This window comes from Sorex araneus, chromosome 6, assembly GCF_027595985.1.
Source record: "Sorex araneus isolate mSorAra2 chromosome 6, mSorAra2.pri, whole genome shotgun sequence".
NCBI lineage: Eukaryota > Metazoa > Chordata > Mammalia > Eulipotyphla > Soricidae > Sorex > Sorex araneus.
Window position 1 is genome coordinate 103,238,395 of NC_073307.1, and position 20,453 is coordinate 103,258,847.

A 20,453-nucleotide genomic window follows, 5' to 3' on the forward strand; every position below is an offset into this window, starting at 1 on the left:
TATATTTAAAAATTCACCATTGGAAAGTAGAAAATAATGCAGCTTACCCCTGGTTGCTTAGAGAAGTATTCCTTTCCCTTGCTGTAGTAATTTTCTTTGGCCTAAAGTACAGTTAAAATCTGCACCTCTGGGGCTGGAGCAATAGCACAGCAGGTAGGGCATTTGCCTTGCACGTGGCCGACCCGGGTTCGATTCCCAGCATCCCATATGGTTCCCTGAGCACCGCCAGGGGTGATTTCTGAGTGCAGAGCCAGGAGTAACCTCTGTGCATTGCCCGGTGTGACCCAAAAAGAAAAAAAAAAATCTGCACCTCTGTGGTTTCTTGTTGTATAGCTTCCTGCCTGATTCTTGCTACAATTACCTTCTTATCTCCTACATGGATGTTCTGACCCCTTAATCTTGGCAAAGCATAGTCTGAAGTCTTTTAGGGCTTCTTAAGCAAAAAAGGAGAGACGATTACTTGATTTTTAGGATGAACCTTGCTTCATATATTTTTTGTTTGAACAGTTACATGGTGTTGTCTTCTTCACCTCCAAGAGAAGGCTTCTATATAGCCTGGGAACTGCGCACCCTCAAGAGTTCAAACTCTGTGGCCTCACACACTCATTCAGTCCTAAATTTTGTGCATTTATTTTCTACTAAAATAAAGTAGATGTTGGCTTTCAATTTATTTTTGTGTTTTTCTTTTCCCTTTTTTTAGTGACTCCTCTCCCTCCCCCATTTCCTTTGTTACTGTTGGACACAGTACACCTGACTGGTGCCGGTTGGGGTTTGCATACCAGCACAGTGTTTGCACCAACGATTGTGGTGCTCACTGAGGTTTGTGCTCCTTTCAGTTGTGGTATTCATACATGTGCTAACTGGCGCTTGTACTCTTAGTTGAGGCACACAGGTTGTGGTTATGATGCTCATTTGGGGTGAGCTTCAGTGTTCACTCATTTGTCGCCAGGCTCTGCACCCGTCTTTGTGGTGCTCACACACTCTAGTCGCAGTGCAGCCAGGGATTGCGTTTGAGAGAGCTGCCAGCTTTGTGCTCAGTGCATGTGGGGGCAACTGGGATTTGAACTTGTGACCATCCAGTTGCCAGGCAGGTATTTGGAACTCATGTGCTACTTCTCAGTAGGCCTCGGACATTGACTTTGTCTAAGCTTGGTCTGTGGGTGTGTGCAGTAGTGGTGGAGTGGTGCTTTACAGACGTGAGGCTGGGAGTCTGACCGCTGTCCAGTGTGATCCCAGCCGCACTGCCCCTTGTGATTCCTGGCACCCCGCAAACAAGTGTATGGTGACCATAACTGTATGCGCGATCGACACTCAGTCAAGCATGTAGTACCCAGTGAGCACCAGAACTAAGTGTGTGTGACCTACTCGCTGCCTTCAATCATCGAAAAAGGCTTTAAAATATTTGGTTACAGAAATACAAATGTGCACATTGGACTTGTATTCAAATCTAAATTTTGAAAAGTACTGGCTGTAAGTGGGGCTGAAGCTGCATTTTCCTCATCTCTAAAGCAAAGATGAAAATTAGATGCTCTTTGTCATTGAAAGCCTGCAGGTTACTGAGAGAGGCAGATATCTAAACTGGCAGTAACAATAGTACAGTTTAAGGGCCCTGCTGTTGAGCACGAAGATGGTGAGAGTTTCTTGAGGAATAAGCATAAGGTAATCTATCATCTTTGTTCCAGCAGAAGACACATTGCCAGCCAGCACTCGGGGAAGGGTACCCCTTACTAGACAAGCTGGGCTACACATCAGAAGGAGTAGGCATAGTTTGCAATCTGTCCCAGTGCCTTAGCCAGATACAGGAGAAGGCAGCGGCTCCCCAGATGGTCCCACTCATGTTTCCAGGAAAACCCAGACGGTGATTTGCTTTAACAGACAGGGAAATTCGTTTGCAGACTGTTGTTTTCCTTCCTCCCCTTTTTGTTGGTGAGTCTGTGTTGTCTGTTTGGGGTGTCGGTCCTGCTAATGACAGGGATTAGTGATACTTGATAAGTTTTTCTGCATATGTGTCGATATACCTGTATGTTCCTTTCACACATCTCCCTAAATGTCTTCTCTGTATGTCTCATTCTGTATGAAATGCGTCTGTATATATGACAGGAAGCAGAAGGAGGGGCTGGGAGATATAGGTCAATGGACCAGAACACATGCTTTGCGTGCAGGAAGCCTGGATTTGATCCTGGTACCTCATGGTTCCTTGAGCACAGCTGGAAGTGACCCCAAATAAAAAACAATTGAAAAAAAAAGAAAAGAAAAAGGAAGGGAGGGATAATGGGAACACAGAGTCAAAGAGAGGGGAGCTGAGAGAAAGCTGGAAAGCAGAGATGAGATCAGGGAGAAGGACAGCAGCAAAATATTAGGTTGCAGAACAGTTAAAGAAGAATCAGAAACTCACAGATGCCAGTAGTTTAGCAGGATCTGGACCCTACAGAATTTTCCTGGCAGTCAGAAGTGTTAAACCAATGAGGAAGAAAAGCCCTGGTTTTGGTATTAAGCTACTGACTTTTTTCTGACTAAGGAGGAATTGGTAGCTGGCTCTCAAGGCCATGCTTTCCTTCAGTTCTTTCTGGTGCATGTGAATTTGTCTGTATGTACATATGTGAAAGTCTCTGTGCATGTCTGTGTCTGCATGTACGTTATATTCAGTGTACACTTCATGGTGTTAGAATTAGTTTCCAATGCAATTTCTGATTTACTTGAGGATCAGTGACTTGCTGCTTATTTGTTCTTGGTTTTCCTCTCTTAAAAAAAAAATCTTTTTGGGGCTGGAGCAATAGCACAGTGGGTCGAGCGTTTGCCTTATACGCAGCCGACCTGGGTTTGATTCCCAGCATCCCATATGGCTCCCCAAGCACCACCAGGAGTAATTCCTGAGTGCATGAGCCAGGAGTAACCCCTGTGCAATGCCAGGTGTGACCCAAAAAGAAAAAAAAAACACCAACCTTCTTTCTCCAAATCTATTTACTATGGGGCTGGAGTGATAGCACAGCGGGTAGGGCGTTTGCCTTGCACGAGGCCGACCCGGGTTCGAATCCCAGCATCCCATATGGTCCCCCGAGCACCGCCAGGAGTAATTCCTGAGTGCACGAGCCAGGAGTGACCCCTGTGCATCGCTGGGTGTGACCCAAAAAAGCAAAAAAAAAAAAATCTATTTACTATCTTCCCTGTGCTGGATGCTCGATATTATTTGACATGCAGAGAATAATGAAGACGGTAGATTTCCTATCAGTAAAGTACTCACTCATATATTAGCAAGGCAGAAAGACATCCTGATGCATGGAGGTGTTGTGATTAGCACCAAGCTGTAGCTTTGGCAGCGTAGGAGAATGAACCCATCTCAGGATGTTATCTGGAAAGACTGCACTGAAGTGATACCTAGATGAATTGTTGGAGATGAGTAGGATGTATCTTGAATACAGAGGAGAGGATATGCCAAGTGGAGGAATTCGTGTGACATCCTTAGGGGTCTATGTCACTGTTTCTTTTTGTTTTTGTCTTTTAGTTTTTGGGTCTCCCTGGCAGTGTGAGTTGGGAGTGATTGTCACGTGGTGCTTGGGTTGGACTCAAATCCAGGTGCACGAGTGTGCCCCTGCCCACTGTGTACCGCCCTGGTCCCTGTCTTAACCATTTTTAAGTGTACTGTTCATTCAGTGGCACTAAATACACTCACTTGTGCCACCATCATCCACCCCATTGCTCTTTTCATCTTGTTCTAAGAGTTAAGATGGTTGCTATAATTAGTAATTTTATGCCTCCTATGTGCAAGGCCCTGGGTTTAATTATAATGCCAGGGCTGGGAAGAATTTCACCAGTTTTGTTGGAATGCAGTTCTATGGAGCGTCTCACTTATCAAGTCAGATGTTCTCTCTAACTCATTAGTTTTTCTAGACCTCCTTACCCATAATGCATTCTGTCCAGTGCTGTGTATTTATCCTATGTAAATGTGTCAGTATTGACCCCAATTAAAAAGTTAATCCTTTCTCTCTGGGAATATCTTAAAATGAATGATCTATTTCTATCCTCCTTTCTTAAACAAAGATTCCCCAGCCAGCAGTCTTTGGCTACCTTGAATACTTTGGTCTTAATAGTTCATAAAACGGAGATGTCAGAGTTCCCGTCTTTGTCATTTTGGCAAAGTACCTAGCCAGTTGCAACCATCGTTGCTACCTCTAGGGTTTGACCTTTGTCACTGCTTTTATCATAGTCTGAGGGACATCAAGAATGATTCTGTGACAAGGACTAAGCTCTTCATCATTGACCTTGGACTTGATTCTCTGTGCCTACATATCTGGGTGCTAGAAATGTATAGTAATAAGTGGAAAGACGAAAATTAATTTTTGGGAGAAGTTGGTGGAAACAGCCACATAAATAGAGGAGGAGTCTATAGTAGGAGAAGCAAATGCTGTAATAAGGTAGTAGAGGAGGAAACCTATGATAGTTTTAGTCATGTACAGGGCTGGAGAGATAGTGCAGCGGGTAGGGTATTCGCCTTGCATGCGGCCGATCCTGGTTTGATTCCTCCGCCCCTCTTGGAGAGCCCGGCAAGCTACCGAGAGTATCGCACCTTCACGGCAGAGCCTGGCAAAGCTACCTGTGGCATATTCGATATGCCAGAAACAGTAATAACAAGGCTCACAATGGAGATGTTACTGGTGCCCGCTCGAGCAAATCAATGAGCAACGGGATGACAATGACAGTGACAGTGACAGTATTGCTGACATGTAATATGGGTCTGAAGTGATGACTTGGTGTAACCGGAAGTGTTTTAGGTGAGGGAATATTGTATGTAAAAATAAAAGATTGGGGCCAGGGATGTAGCTCAGCAGTAAAGCACTTGCTTTGTATTTGTGAGACCCTGGATTTGATCCCTAGCACTGCACAAATACATAAAACAATAACAACAACAACAAACCCTAAACTTTGTGAAAAATCTGACATTATCAGGGAGTTTCAAGTAATGTGTTCTATCACATGGAGGGAGAGTGTGGCATTTGATGTGGCAAAGAAGGGAGATAGGAATTGGCCTGTAAGAATCTCGCCTCTCTTCAGCAGGAAGCTTGGCACCAGGGCAGGAGTGAGCGGGATAAGTCAGGGAAGGGAACACTAGGACAAAGGGGAAGCGAAAAGTGCCTACTGCAGAGGCAGGCTTGGGGGTGGGAGGGAAAGTGGGGACACTGGGGGAGGGTAGTAGGCACTGGTGAAGGGATTGCTGTTGGAACAATATACACTGAAGCTCAATCACAAATATCTTTGTAACTTTGTAATTCATGGTGATTCGATTTGAAAAAGCTAAAATAAAATTAAAAAAAAATACTTGCCTTAGTGAAATTTTTATTTAGGACTATTTAGGATCAAAGCTTTCAAAGAACGATAGAATAGAATAGAATAGAATAGAATAGAATAGAATAGAATAGAATAGAATAGAATAGAAATGGCCTTAGAGATAACTAGATACATTACAGTGTGTCATATTATTTCTGCTGCTGATCTCTTGGCTTTATATAGCAAGCATTTAAGAAATAACTTATTTTCTGTCTCTTCTATGGCTCCTCTCTAACCCCACATCCAATAGATAAATGAAGCATTTATCTGTATAATCCAACAGATTATAGAAGCATCTCTATAATACTAGACTGCAGTTAAGTATAAACTTCATTGAAATATTTTATTGAATACTATGAGATAAAGAATTATAAAATTGTTCATGATTGAGTTTCAGTCATACAATATCCCAACACCCATGTCTTCACCATAAACTTATTTTTTATACCCTTCTTTTAATATATTAATATATTTAGGAGGAGTTTGTGCCACACACTATTCTAAGCTCTGTATGTTAATTAACTCATTTATAATATCATCAGTGTGAGGATATTAAAAAGTTTTGTACTGCTTTTACCTCATTTTACAAATTAAGTGCATGCTGCATTGACAGTAAGGGGTTAGAACCAGGCTTCACACTTTGGCAGTATAACTCTGTAATCCTGACCTATATCATCATGCTACATTGAATTCAAGCTATGTAGCACTCTGACTCCTAGCCAAATATCTTTGTTTTAGATTGACAATTTAGGAACCTTCTTCTTTCTTTTGTGTAGTTGACATAATATGCAACGACTAGCTAGTAAACTGAGAACTCTCCTGGGTGTTGTAGGGCAAACTCAGTGAGAGCTGTTCATTTATTTAATAACCACATGCCCTGCTCTGTTCCAGGTCCTATGATTGGACGTGGGTTTACAGAACTAAATTAATGATTCATTTAGATCTTTCAAAGAATCTGCAAGATGCTGGGTAAAGAGATAAATGGCAAATAAAAATACAGTTTCTATATTTGATTTGCACAGGGGGAGTAAGAGGGAAGTAATTAAAAGGTAATTTAGTATAATGAAATAGGTACTGTCATAGATACATATCCTGAGAACTTAGAGAATAAATAGGATAGGGCAATTAACTTGCCTGAGTGAGGTCTGGAAAACTTCACTGTGGCACCTTAATTTTTCTTTAGCAGATAAAGAGGGAGAAGACATTTTAAAGGGGGCATCTTATATAAAGCCTTAGAGGCATAAATAACTTGGTTTACTCAGGGAGCATGAAGTCACTTGATGTATCTAGAGCAGATGTTGACAAACTTTTTCAATAAAGGGCCAGATAGTCATTATTTTTGGCTTTGCTAGCTATATAATCTCTGTCACAAATAATTGTCTGTTAAAAATAAAACCCCAAAGCAAAAAGAACTTAGCTGTGCCTTTGAGCACAAAAATAGCTCCAGACAGTATATAAATGAGTGAGACTGTTTCAATAAAATTTTATTTATGAAAACAAGCAGTAAGATGGTTGCTGATCCTTGACCATAGTTTTTCTTGCCACTGATCTGGAGTTGAGTTGTGTGATACGTAGGGACACAGAGTCTAGAAAACTGATTAGAAATTAAGTCTGTGGGCAAGAATTTTGTCTGTGAAAAGTCAGCGAGTCAAATAAAAAGCTTTGACTATGAGGTCAAAAAGCTAAGAGTTTTTTTTCACAGGTAATAGGAAGCCAGGGAGTAGATGCTGTAGTGATGCAGTTAGATTTATACTCTTACAGATAGATTATTCTAGTTACTGGTATAGTAGATGGATGGCAGGAGTACAGAAGGTGCAGAGGTGAGCTGGGAGTGACTCTCTTGAGCACTGAGGGGATAGAGCAATAGAGAGGACTGGCCGTGAGCAGCAGCTGCTGGTCACGCCGACTGGCCGCTGCGTCCCCTGCACTCTGCATCGAGGCATTCAGAGCTGATGTAGCTCAAGTGTAGGTCTCTTCTAGATGTTCAAGAGGTGAACAGTTGGGAAGCTTCTCAGATACAGGCCATGTGTTTTGTGGGTTCTAAATATGGTGTGTGGGGAGAAGAGGGAACAGACTGATGTGATTTGGTTGGGGAGACACTTGAGAGAGGAGTGGGGAACAGGAAGGGGGACGGAGGAGTTCGTGGTTCTAAGGAAGAACAGGAAATTTGCCTAGATCCCAAAGATACACAGCTCCCCTGTGGGCTTGACACTGATGAATTCCTCATCCTGATGTTTCTGGCTGTGTTGCCTATGTGGGAATTCGAGAGAGAGAGAAGCCGTTCCTCTTCACTGCTTTCACCCACACCCCTTCGGTAGAGCTTCACACTTCGGATGGGGTTGCATGCTCTGAACCATCACCAGGAAGATCACTTTTCTGAGCTCATAGAGCTAAAAATACCAAGTGACAGCTGGTCCCTTGGCTTTTCCGAGTGCCACTGAGCTGTCGCTCTAGACTGTGCTGCATGCCCCACAGTAAGGCAAGACTTTTAGGGCGCTTCCTCAGACCTTCCTGAGAGGAGAGCTGCTTGTTCTGAGTCCAAAATAGCAAATAGCAAAATAGCAAATCCTTGATAGGGGAGCCAAAAGCCTGTTTTGTTTTTGCTTTTTTATTGCTTTTAAACTTTGCCTGAAACCGGACCGTTGCTATTTTCTGGATGTGGGGCAGTGTTCAGAATACTGTGAGAAATCCTATCATGGTATATTGGGTATTGGAGTTCAGTACTCCAGTCCAGTATGTCATTCTTGTATTCTTCATCCCCTACTCCCTTTTATTTTGGGGGGGGGCACACCCAGTGGTGCTCAGGGCTTATTCCTGGCTCTGTACTCAAGTATCACTCCTGGCAAGTCTCAGGGAACTATTTAGAGTACCAGGGATCCAATCAGGGTCAGCCATGGATAAGGCAAGCATCTCATCCACTGTACTATCTCTCTACCCTCTTAAAGAAATATTTTTTATTTTATATTTTCTCTTTTATTTCTCTTCTAAATTTCTTTACCCCTTTCTTTTTGCTGTTGCTGCTGTTGTTGCAGAGACCAGAGATTGCACTCATGCTCATACACTGTGGTGCTTTATCAGGGCTGGCTTGCTTGTGGTACTCACATACTTGGCTGTAGTACTTACTAAGGTCTTACTCCTTTAGCTGTGGTGCTCAAGCACATTCTAGTTGTAATGTCCACCAGGGTTGACAACCATGTCCACATGCTCACACATGTGCATTACAAGGGTGATACCCCATGAGTTGTAGTTTTTGCACATAGTACAGCTGCAAAACACTTGCAGTACCAGGGACCAAGACTCAAAGCTGCCAGTGGCCAACAGCAGAGCTGCCAGGATGGCACTTTGCACACACAGTGGTACTGGGGGCTGACTCATAGCCTCATGCCTACACAGCGGGCATCTCTTAGCCACTGAGATAATTCCTCTAACTCCTCAGGGACACACTGGAATTTTTTTTTTTATAATCTATGGGCTGTTTGCTATGTAGCTCAGTGGTTGGATCACAGGCTCTGTATATATATATATGTATATACAGAGCATGATTGGAGTACATGCTTTCTATGCTCTGTGTATATTTTAACTCTGTGAGCTCTGTATGTGTACCCCCAGTTTGACCCCGGAACACACACACAAACGCGCGCACACACACACACACACACACGCACACATGCACACATGCACACCTTCTCTTTGGCCCAAATCTAAAGATCTAGGAACACTGAGCTTCAGGAATGACTTTAGAATTTTAGTTTGGAGAGACTTGAGCACTACAACTTGACTTGAGCCATCTCCCTGGGGAGCAAACATTTTCTTTTATTTTTATTTTGGTTGTGGCTTTGGGGTCATGCCCAGCTGTGCTCCTTACTCTGCGTTCAGGGATCACTCGTGACAGGGCTAGGGGTACCATATAGCGTTCGGGGGATCAAACCTGAGTCAGTCTCATGCAAGGCAAATGCCAAAGCTGATGTATTACCTCTCCAATCCTAAGCACTTTCTTCTTATGTACAGTGTTAATTTATGAGTTAATTTAAAATGTAACATTTCATAACATTCATAAGCATTCATAACAATGCTTGTTTTCATTTTACTTAGATTAGGAAAGAATATCAATAATCCAAATGAAAGATTTTATCTGAGCATGTATGTTATAATTTGGGGAAGTTCAGAGGTGCTTCCCCAAAGAATAGGTGTTGAGAAAGTTCGTGAGGCTCTCAAGTACCCCCACTCTGCCCCTGCCCCATAGGCAAGCTCCTGGCAGGAGTCAGCCAGAGCAGGCAGCAGCTGGCCCCTCCAAAGAGCCTGTGCGAGTGGCGCGCTCCCATCACTCTCAGGTCTCAGCCCCCACCACCCTGTTAGGATAGCCTTGTCCTTCAGAGAGGCAGAGAGGAGTTTGTGGTTTCTGGTTTACATAAAAATACTTGGCATGTTTTAAAGTATGTTGCTTGCGATTATTCCTGGAAGGGAGCTGCCATGAGAATATGAAAGGAAAAAGAGCAGGGCCGGAGCAATAGTAGAGCGGGTAGGGTGTTTGCCTTGCCTGGCCGACCTGGTTCACTCCCGGGCATCCCATATGGTGCCCTGAGCAAAGGGAAAAAAAAAAAAGAAGAAAAAGAAGAAAAGCTCTGTGATCAAAAGTGACTCTTTTGAATTCCATAGTCCTGTTCATACTCTTCTAAGTCTTATATATCTAGCTCCCCTACCAAAACCATGTAACCTCTGACAGAAGGTTCCACTTACCCAGTCAAAAGCAGGGGCCAGAGCCATAATACAGCAGGTCGGTGTTTGCCTAGTACGCAGCTAACCTGGGTTCAACCCCCAGCACCCTGACTGGCCCCCTGGGTGTAGCTCCCTTCCCCCAAAGCAACCAGATGAAAATGTCATCCTGTTCCATCTCTATTCAAATTCCTCTGACAGTTTACACCTCAGATTAAAAGACCAAGTCCTTGGGGTAAGAGGGATGGGGCAGGATGTAAAGCGCTTTTCTTTCATGTGGCCAACCCTGGCTTGAATCCCTGGCACCGTGTATGGTCCCCTGGGCTGCTAGGGGTCAGTTCTGAACACAGAACAGGAATAACCTTCAAGCATTACCTGGTAATGCATCGTATGCCAAATTCCACACTGCCCAAATAATGTTAGAGTCATCTCAAATGAGGCCTTTATGGACTGGGTTTCTGTTGCTTCCATCACCTCATTTATTTCTTTAGCTACACTGGTTCTCAGGGCTTACTCCTGACTCCCTGCTCTGGGGCCTCACTCCTGGAGGTCCTCAAGGGGCCAACTATGGTGCCAGGGGTCACATCCAGGTCAGCTTCATGCCAGGCAAGTGCCTTAAACCTTGTACTATCTCTGTGGTGCCACACAGTCATCTAAGAGCTTAATGAGACCTTCAGTGAATCCTTCAATTAAAATGACAAACCACAGACATTACTTCTTTTGGCTTTACCTTCTCCTGGCTTTATATAAATTATTGCTTCTCTTATCCAAATGGGGTGTTAGCTCGATGAGGACAAGGACCTGGATCTGTTTTCTTTACTACTTACTCCATCTTTAGTGTCAGGAACTGGGCCTGATTAATAGGAATCATGTATTTGTTGAGCAAGTGCATGAATCAATTTCTTTCCCAGACTGTTCATTTTAGACTTCTTTTTGTTTGTTTTGGGGCCATACCTGACTATGCTCAGGTTACTCCTGGCAAGCGCCTTAATTGCTCTACTATCTCTCTGACCCCCAACTTTTAGAATCGTGTCTTCCCTAAGGTGTTCCCATATCTGGTGTTTGAAGATCTTGTGGTCTCATCATGTCTGTTCCTAGTGAGAACAATGAGGCCGCAAATAAAAATAATCAAAATTATCTTTAGATTAATTTTGAAAAACAGGACCTAAGACTGACTGAAACTGTTCTGAAGTAGAAGAGTCATGAGAAGAAGATGCTCAGACATTAGATGTTTTTCTAAAACTGTGAAATGAAAAAAAATACAATAAAATAGTCCATGCTAGCGTAAAAGCAGAAATATGGTTCAGTGCAAATGATGGAAGTGTAGAGATATGCCATTTTTTAAGCAGACACGGAAGGACATTTTTGTGGGGTTGGTAGTATTCCAAGCAGTGCTCAGGAGGCCTGGGGCCCCACTGGCAATTCGGAGCCAGCTAAGTGAGTGGTTTGATTCAAGTGCCCGATGACGCTGTGCTTCATAGGTCCTATGTGCTGAGGACTCCAGGGCCCAGGGCAGTGATGCTTAGGGGGTCAGATGGCGCCAGAGATGGAAACTTGATTCAGTCTAACTACTCTATCTTCTGGCCCCATAAGACCTTTATGATTATTATTTTTTGTTTATTTTGGGGCCACACTTAGTAGTGCTCAGGGCTTACTCCTGGATCTTCATTCAGGGAGTCACTCCTGGCAGGCTCAGGGGACTTCATGGGGCTCCCAGGATCAAATCTGGATCAGATAGGTTCAAGACAAGTGCCTTTCCCCTCTGTTCTACTACTACGGCCCCTGCAAGGGCTTTATTATTAAACAGCATTTTATAAAAAGTAATGAAAGACAGTTTGATGAATGAGTTGGAATAACTAGATATAAACTTGGGGGAAGATTTACAATTTATAACATAATTAAATTGAATGTCAAATGGCCTAAAAAGCTGATTATTTAAAAATCTAAAAATATCTAAGTTTACTTTCTGAAAATTGTCAAAATCTTCTCGCTCTAAACTCTTCACCAGTCACCTACTTAATCTTTACTGAAAAGTAGATTTTCACAGTGCCCGGTGATGGGTCGAGTGGTGGAGTGCTTGCCGTGCAGACACGTGGCTCCTGGCACTGCTCACATGCCAAGTGCTGTTCTCATCCCTGCAGCACTGCCATTTGTGATCCCCTCATGACAACAAAAAAAGGTACAACCTCCAGTGCCATGTGACTAACTGTGCGTGTGCTCCGTACTGGAGTGTGCTACCCTGGGCGGGAGGGAGTGCAGGGGTAAGGGTTTTGCCTTGCATGCAGTCTACTCCATTTTGATCCCTGGCACTAGAGATGATAGTTGTGATCCAAATCCCCTGCACCCAGAGAGTGTGTGCAATCCTGATGAGCACTGAAACTAAATGGAAAGGAACTGCAGCTAAGTGTGCAACTCCCCCAACCCCACCCAGTAAATACCACAGCCCAGTATGTGTGACCCTCCTCATCACAATAGCAAAGGGGTGGGAAGGAAGCACTGCACTGTACTGTTGCACTGTCATCCCGTTGTTCATTGATTTGCTCGAGTGGGCACCAGTAACGTCTTCATTTTGAGACTTGTTACTGTTTTTGGCATATCGAATACGCCAAGGGTGGCTTGCCAGGCTCTGCAGTGTGGGCACGATGCTTTTGGTAGGTTGTCTGGCTTTCCAAGAGGGAGAGAGGAATCGAACCCACTGAGGAATTGAACCCAGGTCGGTTGCGTGCAAGGCAAATGCCCTACTCGCTGTGCTATTTCTCCAGTCCAGGGAAGGGGGCAATGGGAAGAAAATTAAAAAGAAAACTTCAAGTAGATTTCCTTAGGGACTGGGCATAAGGCTCAAGTGGCAGAGCACAGGCCTAGAGTATGATGAGAGTCTCTGGACTGGATTGTTGGTACGGCCGCCCACCCTGCCCTGTTGAGTGTAGCTGTGGTGTCCCCTGAACATGACCAGTGGGTCTGCACTGCTGGCCTGAGCCTCATAGGCAGTGGCACCTATGTATCAGCCGTCCCCCACCTCCAGCTAGGACTCAAAGTAGATTTCTTAACTGTAAACAAGAGATTAGAGGAGCTGGAGAACCTTGATGACAGGTGGCATTGGGACCTGAATTTAGCTATGGCTCAGAGGACACAGAAAGTTAAACATGCATGTGAATGCTGCTTTGAGCTCTGCACCTACCCGAGGGCCTTCCCTTCCTGCTCCAGTCCAGCCTATGGAGTAGTACTGGAACCTCAGGGAGTTGGGTGGATTAGAACTACACTCCAGCCACACACCTGAGCTGTATAAAGCCATTTAAGTCTAAATTATTTTTTTAATGCTTCTCTCTCTCTTTCTTTTTCTTTCTCTTTTTCTTTCCCTCCCTCCCTCCCTCCTTCCCTCCCTCCCTTCCTCCCTCCCTCCCCCTCCCTTCTTTCTTTCTTTCTTTCTTTCTTTCTTTCTTTCTTTCTTTCTTTCTTTCTTTCTTTCTTTCTTTCTTTCTTTCTTTTTCTTCTTTCTTTCTTTCTTCCTTTCTCTCTTTCCTTTCTTTCTTTCTTTCTTTCTTTCTTTCTTTCTTTCTTTCTTTCTTTCTTTCTTTCTTTCTTTCTCTCTCTCTTTCTTTCTCTCTCTTTCTTTCTTTCTTTCTCTTCTTTCTTTCTTTCTTTCTTTCTTCCTTTCTTTCTTTCTTCTTTCTTTCTTTCTTTCTTTCTTTCTTTCTTTCTTTCTTTCTTTCTTTCTTTCTTTCTTTCTTTCTTTCTTTCTTTCTTTCTTTCTTTCTCTTTTTGGGCCAGTCATGGTGTTGTTCAGGGGTTACTTCTGGCTCTGCACTCAGGAATCACTCCTGGTGGTGTTTGGGGGACCATGTGGGATGTCAGGGATCAAACCTGGGTTGGTTGTGTGTAAGGCAAGTGCCCTACCTACTGTACTCTTTCCAGCCCAAGAGAAGATTTCTTAAAGTCATACTTGCCATCTTATGAGTGCTCTATGTGTCTAGTTGTGACTGTTTGGACAGGACAGATAGAAACATTTCTATCACTGTAGTAAGTCGTGTTAGACAGTGCTGTGTTAGAGTTATGGGTGTTGCCAAGTTCCTTGTGCTCAGCAGTATACACTCTGTCTAGGTTGAGAGTGTACAAGTGAACTCTTTGCAAAATTGTCTTCTGAGTCATTAAGAATCAATATTGAGGATTATGAAGAGAGCCTAAAGAGATGGAGCACATGGTGTGCATGAGGGAGGCCTGGTTGATTCCCTAGCACATATAAACACACATATATACATACGTGCACATGCGGTGCTCAATGCATGCAAAACCAATGGGAGAAAATTACCTATTCATTATGAGTCTAGGGAAGCTGTCCACCACCTATTCCTTTAATCAGTAGCACTTACTGACATTACCCAAACTCTTTCCTGGATCTTGGGATAAAGAGGTATTTCTTGAAAATCTTACATGTTATAGATCTACATTTTACCAGAAGGTGTGCTCTTGTGAGGTGATGATCAGATTGCATCTTTCTCTCATGGTGGGGGGAGAGTTCTATGTAAAGCAGTTGTCAGTGTTCAGGCCTGTATATGCTAGCGAGGGCAAGAATCAATCTGAGTATCTGTGAAGTAAATTACCAGCTAAATTTCTAAAAGGTTTTTTTTGGGGGGAGAATGTGCAGAAGGATGGCCCACACCAATTTCATAATGTTAAAAATTTCTTTGCTATATTTTCTTTATTGTAAAAGTATATTATGAAAAGAATCCATTCCAGAAAAGTCAGTTTATGGGGCACAGGGCAAAAATTAAGGCTATAAAGCTAGCTATTTGGGGTTGAATACTAAGTTCATTACTTTTTTTTTTTAAGTTCATTACTTTTCAACTGTATCTTTGAACAGCAAATCTTTCAGTTATTTAATGTTGCATAGCACACTTCTCCAAAATTTAGGGCCTTAAAACAGCTATTAATTTTGTTATTTATCTGCTATCTGGGCTTGGCTTAGCAGGGACAAATCATCTGTCCTCTTGCATCAGGTGAGGTGACTTGAAGGTTGGGGATTGTAATCACTTGAAGCCTCCATCTTTTGTATTGACTCCTGGACTGGAAAATATGAACACTTGGGGCTCTATCTCTTAAAGTCTTTCCATATGGTCTCTTCAGCACAGGACCTTTAGGGTAAATACATTTATTTCATACATATTACTTCATCAAGACTTTTGTCCTCAAGAATAGAAGAACCAGATGGAATTCGTGTGGCCTTATCTTTTCTCTAGAAAAGAAAATTATTTTTTACTTATTGATGAAATATTGGTTTATGTGTTTTATATGGTTTTATGACTACGTAAAATTTCTTGACTCTTCAAAAATATCTTGCCATACCACACCCACTACCAGACATACTGCTTTTCTAACAGCCTTCACTGGCGCCACATTTTCTTTGTTGGAAAATGAGTCACTAACATTAGGCTATATTCAAGGGGAAGGAAATTCACCTTTTGTGGAAAGAATTGTGGGATGTATATAAACTATCACAGCAAATAAAATTTACCCTCTCTAATCTTAAGATGACTTCAAGAAAATTGCGTCAACTCTGAGAATATCTATGTCTTATTTGTAAAATGATTATGATTGTAAAGATTATATGAGAAAGATATTGTAGAAGTTCTTGGAATTTTGTTTAGTCTGATGTCTCCAGTAAGACTTCCCTCTTGTTTACTGTCATTTATTATCTCTCCACAATAAAATACTATGAGGAAGGAATTTTTTTATTCATATTCATTTTCCAAGTAATGTAATAAAAAAAAAAGAAACAGGGCAAGGGAGGCAGTTTAGTTGGTCACTAAGGCATATGCACATAGAAGGGTTCCAGAAGGATGTGAAACCCTGTGTTGATGACCTGCAGGGAGATCTTGGTGGGTGGGCACCCAGGTATCTTCTGTGACATGTGTGCTTTTCTCTTGCAGTTCCTAAGAGAGGACCTCAACTACCACGACCCAACAGTGAAACACAGCACCTTTCATGGTGAGGATAAGCTCATCAGCGTGGAGGACCTGTGGAAGGCATGGAAGTCCTCAGAAGGTAATAGGCAGCCTGGTCATCACCCTGAATTGCTGTCAGGTTTAGAGAAGAGAAGGTATAGGCAGCAGTTTGGTCTGAGATGCTTAGGAAAGGGAAGATTATTGAAATGACTTTACACACAGTCTTCGGATAAGACTGAGTATAGACTCCGAATGGGAGAAGATGCTCCCAATGGAGGTTCACAGGAAGTCCAGGGTCCCCATTGACACTTCTCAGCCACTGGGCTGTTGGTTTGGCTCGAGGGCCCAGAGATGCAGTGCAGCTTGTGCACTGCAGTGGCACCCTGGAAAGTGCTGAAGGTCTCCAGGGCCACACCTGGAAGCACTGAGAGGTTTCGAGGGCTGCACCTGGCAGTTCTCGGGCGAACATGTGCCTGTAATTGGACCCAGGTCAGGCACATGCCAGATATACACTCTAACCACTGCACTGACTCCTGGCCCTCTGCACTAGAATTCTTAGAGATTGCATTCTATCTCTACACCTTTTTTGCCAACACACACCGTCATCGAACTTCTGTTACATCTCTGGAGACTAGGAGTTTGCTTACCTATTAAGTCAGTCTCCCCAATTCCTCTTTTACAGGTAAATAGCCTTAGTTCTTTGGAGAAAACATGTTTCTTAGCCTCCTCTTCAGCTTTATGGTCTTCTTGTGAACACTTGGTAATATCTGTCTCAGCCCATGAGTCCTAGAATTGGCTGCAGATTCCTGTACGTGGTTGCATCAGCACAGAACTGAGCAGCCTAATCAGAGAACTTCACTCTGATTAGGCTAGTGCCTTCAGCAGTCATTTCACTCTGCTGACTCGTGTTGAACTGATCACACAAAAACTTTAAATGGTTTTCATGTATAAAAACACTAAGCCAAGACTAATTTTTTTCCCTTTGTTCGGTTTGCTTCACAGTTCTTAACTACTGGACACGCCTAATTGTGTGAGACTTACCTGGAAGGGAAAAGGGCTTTTGTTTCCTTCCCATTTGTATGTGTGACTAGAACTGCCATTGATACTAGCAAGTATGAAGGTAATCTCTTCCCAGCATCTCTTAGGATAGGCCTTAATGTAAGAAGGGTTTATTACATAAATGACTGCCCATGTTTCTGGTTTTACCTCAATTTATGAAGTTACTGTTCACTAGAATGAAAGGAGGGCTTAGACTTGTACTGATGCTTTTTCAAACTATCTTGGTTGAAAATATTAGTATGCTGACTGTTATGGTGGAGACCTATTTCTATTGGAATGAGGCTGTTTTTATTTCTGTTTGAATTCTGGGACCAGTACAGAATTACCATACCATACTGCTGTAGTACAATGGGTACTATTGCCGTGCTCACCTCTCACATAGCCGGCCCAGCCCTGACCCACAGTACCCATACAGTCCCCTGAGCACTGCCAGGAGTAAGCCCTGAACACTGCTGGGTATGGCCCCCAAACCAAAAACATATTTCCTTGAATATTAGATCTGGCAGAGATACTATAGTGTAGATTAGGCACATAAGACCAACATTTCTAATCCTGGTTCTGGGCTGATGGACCATAACTCTGTTTTATTAATTTAGAAAATGTATAAAGTAGCTATATTGATAGCTTTCTGAAAATCTTCAGAAGCTGTTTTCCTTGTAGGGGCTTTGGTTTAATAATTAAACAGTTCAGCAGTACACTCCCTTGCACCTTTCCCCTGTATTCCACCAACAAAATAAGTTAATTTAGAAGCAACGGTCAGCAAGTGTGGATAAATAAGCAACAATAAGCAAAAATTCAGTCTTCTAGTGACACATCTATGTGTCCCCCAGTTTCAGGGCCAGCAACCCTTATCTCCTATAGAAGGGTTACCGAATAGAAATATGTCCTTCTTCCTTCTGGGGCAGGGAAGCACTCTCACTTTTTGCTAGATATGCAAGTCATGTTGGTTTGCTGATTGCACATGGGTAGGAACACTTTTTTCCCTAATTTTTTGGGCCACACCCAGCTATGCTTAGGGGTTACTCCTGGCTCTGCACTTAGGGATCACTCCTGGCAGTGCTCGGGGGATACTGGGATTGAACCTGGGTTGGTTCCGTGCGAGGTAAGCATTTTACCCACTGTACTATCTGTCCAACCCCTGGAAGGAACTGCTTTCTAGCCTCTTGACCTCATTTAAAAAAGCTTTCTCTGTATTAGAGTTCATACTACGATGGAGAGACCAAAGGGGGAATGATCTTTATGATTATACTGGAACGTCAAAGAAAATAATCAATTGTATTTAATTTTAGTTTTTTTTTATTCTGAGGAAGAAATGAGGGCCTGCAAAAGTCCATAGCTTTCCCATATACAAATAATGAAAGAGAAGAAAGAGATACTAAAAAACCAATCCCATTCACAACTGTGCCTCAGAAAATCAAGTACCTTGGAATCAGCTTAATTAAAAGAGTGAAGGACCTGTACAAAAAAACCTACAAGACGTATTTCAGAAAATAAAAGAGAACACGAGGAAATGGAGACAAATAAACTGCTCAAGGATCAGAAGGATTAATATCGTCAAAATGGCAATACTGGGGGTATGGTGCCACCGGCAGGCCAACCTGTACCTGTTGGGTGAGTGCATCAGCAGCCTGATGGTGCTTTCAGATTTCCAGATACCCCAAAATTGCTGCTGTGCCATTGGCCAGACCCCAACAACTTGCGGCCAAGTTTACCAAGAAATTAAACGGCTAGAAGTTAGGTATGTGGGGGACACACCCACAAACCACCTCCAGCTCAGCTATATAAGCTCATTTATTGGCCTTATTTCAGAGCCCATACATCTCGAAAGAGATGAAAAGATGAAGTTAGGGCCTGTAGTGCAGAGGTAGGCGGGAACCAGTGACTGAGAGCTCCAGGCCCTCTTGGATAGGGATTGGGCCTCCTCCTCACAGGTCCCCAGTTTTCCAGAAGCTTGGCAGTCACACCCACAAACTGCCCTCCCCCCCCCAGGTAATCCCACCAATGGCCAAGACCCAGGGACTATAAACTAAAACTACCAAAAGAGAGCACCAAAGAATGTCCTGACCCCACGCTAGGCTGTCTTCACAGGGGCGCCCCGGGGTGGGGGGCAGGTGAGAGCCCTCCCCGCCCCAAGGGACCCAGCTCTGGCAGCCAAAAACCTCCACAACCGAACCGCCGCCATGCTCATGGCTGCTCCCCACACGCTCGGGGCTAAGCCTCACAGATGAGTGAACATATTCCTGGACCATGCGGCTGCAAAACACAACACATTCTTATCCATTCTCCATAATTACTACACCATATTTGATGGGGTTCAGATAGTAGGCAACAAATCATAAAGGGAAATATATATATATGCATATATACATATTTTCAGATATATATGCCAAAGCTCACATCACCCAAATTTTAACAGCATGTTAGTGATATCCTATAGAATGTCTTAATGACTTCTGCCAAAACAGAGCAGTCTTTACACTGTTTCCTATATGAACACTTTCTTGTAAGCATGTTCAGCAGTTCTTCTTAATAGACAATACGAAATATATTATTTTGGTTGTGTTTGGGGGCAGGGATTGGGGTTTGGGATGGAAACATCCCAAATTTGGTGTGGGAAGGTGTAATGGTGGTGGGATTGGTCTTTGAATATTGAATGTAATCAAACATTGTGAAATAATTTATAAAATTAAAAATGAAAAAAAAAGTATTGTGGAGTTCATGCCCAATTCAGTCAGCTTAATCAATGGCTGAATAAATAGTGGCTCTCCTACGTTATAACAAAAAATAAAATGGCAGTACTTCCCAAAGCATTGTACAGATTCAGTGTGGACCCTATAAGGATACCCATGACATTTATCAAAGAAATACACAAAACACTCCTGAAATTCATATGGAACAGTAACCCCCCCCAAATAGCTAAAGCAATCCTTGGGGAAAAGAAGATGGGAGGTGTCACTTTTCCCAACTTCAAACTGTACTACAAAGCAGTAGTAATTACAACAGCATGCTATTGGAATAGAGACAGACCCGCAGACCAATGGAATAGAGTTGCATATCCTGACACAGACTTTCAAATATATCACTTAATCTTTGACAAAGGAGCAAGAAATGTGAATTGGAGCAAGGAAAGCCTCTGCAACAAGTGATGCTGAGAAAACTGGACAGCTCTTTGTAAAGTAATCAACTCAGATTGCTGTCTAATGTCAGGCACAAAAGTCAGATCAAATGGATTAACAACCTCAGTATCACACCTGAGTCCATAAGGTACATGGAGAAAACGTAGGGCAGAACCCTCCATGACATTGAAGAACCCTCCATGACATTGATGCTAAAGGCAACTTTAAGGATGAAACACCCCTGACCAAGTGGAAGCAAAGGTAAACAAATGGGACTACATTAAGCTAAGAAGCTTCTGCACCT

At 43.0% G+C, this 20,453-nt stretch overlaps 1 protein-coding gene across 3 annotated transcripts in view; it reads left to right on the plus strand.

Annotated features, from left to right (window-relative positions):
• The window catches only part of STIM1 (stromal interaction molecule 1), a 196,064-nt gene that overhangs the window by 121,978 nt on the left and 53,633 nt on the right, over nt 1-20,453 (plus strand). For all 3 annotated transcript variants that reach the window (XM_004618219.2, XM_004618220.3, XM_055141676.1), the window contains exon 3: nt 15,960-16,074. In XM_004618219.2, coding sequence (XP_004618276.1) covers nt 15,960-16,074 — 115 coding nt within the window. The remainder of the gene's footprint in view (nt 1-15,959; nt 16,075-20,453) is intronic.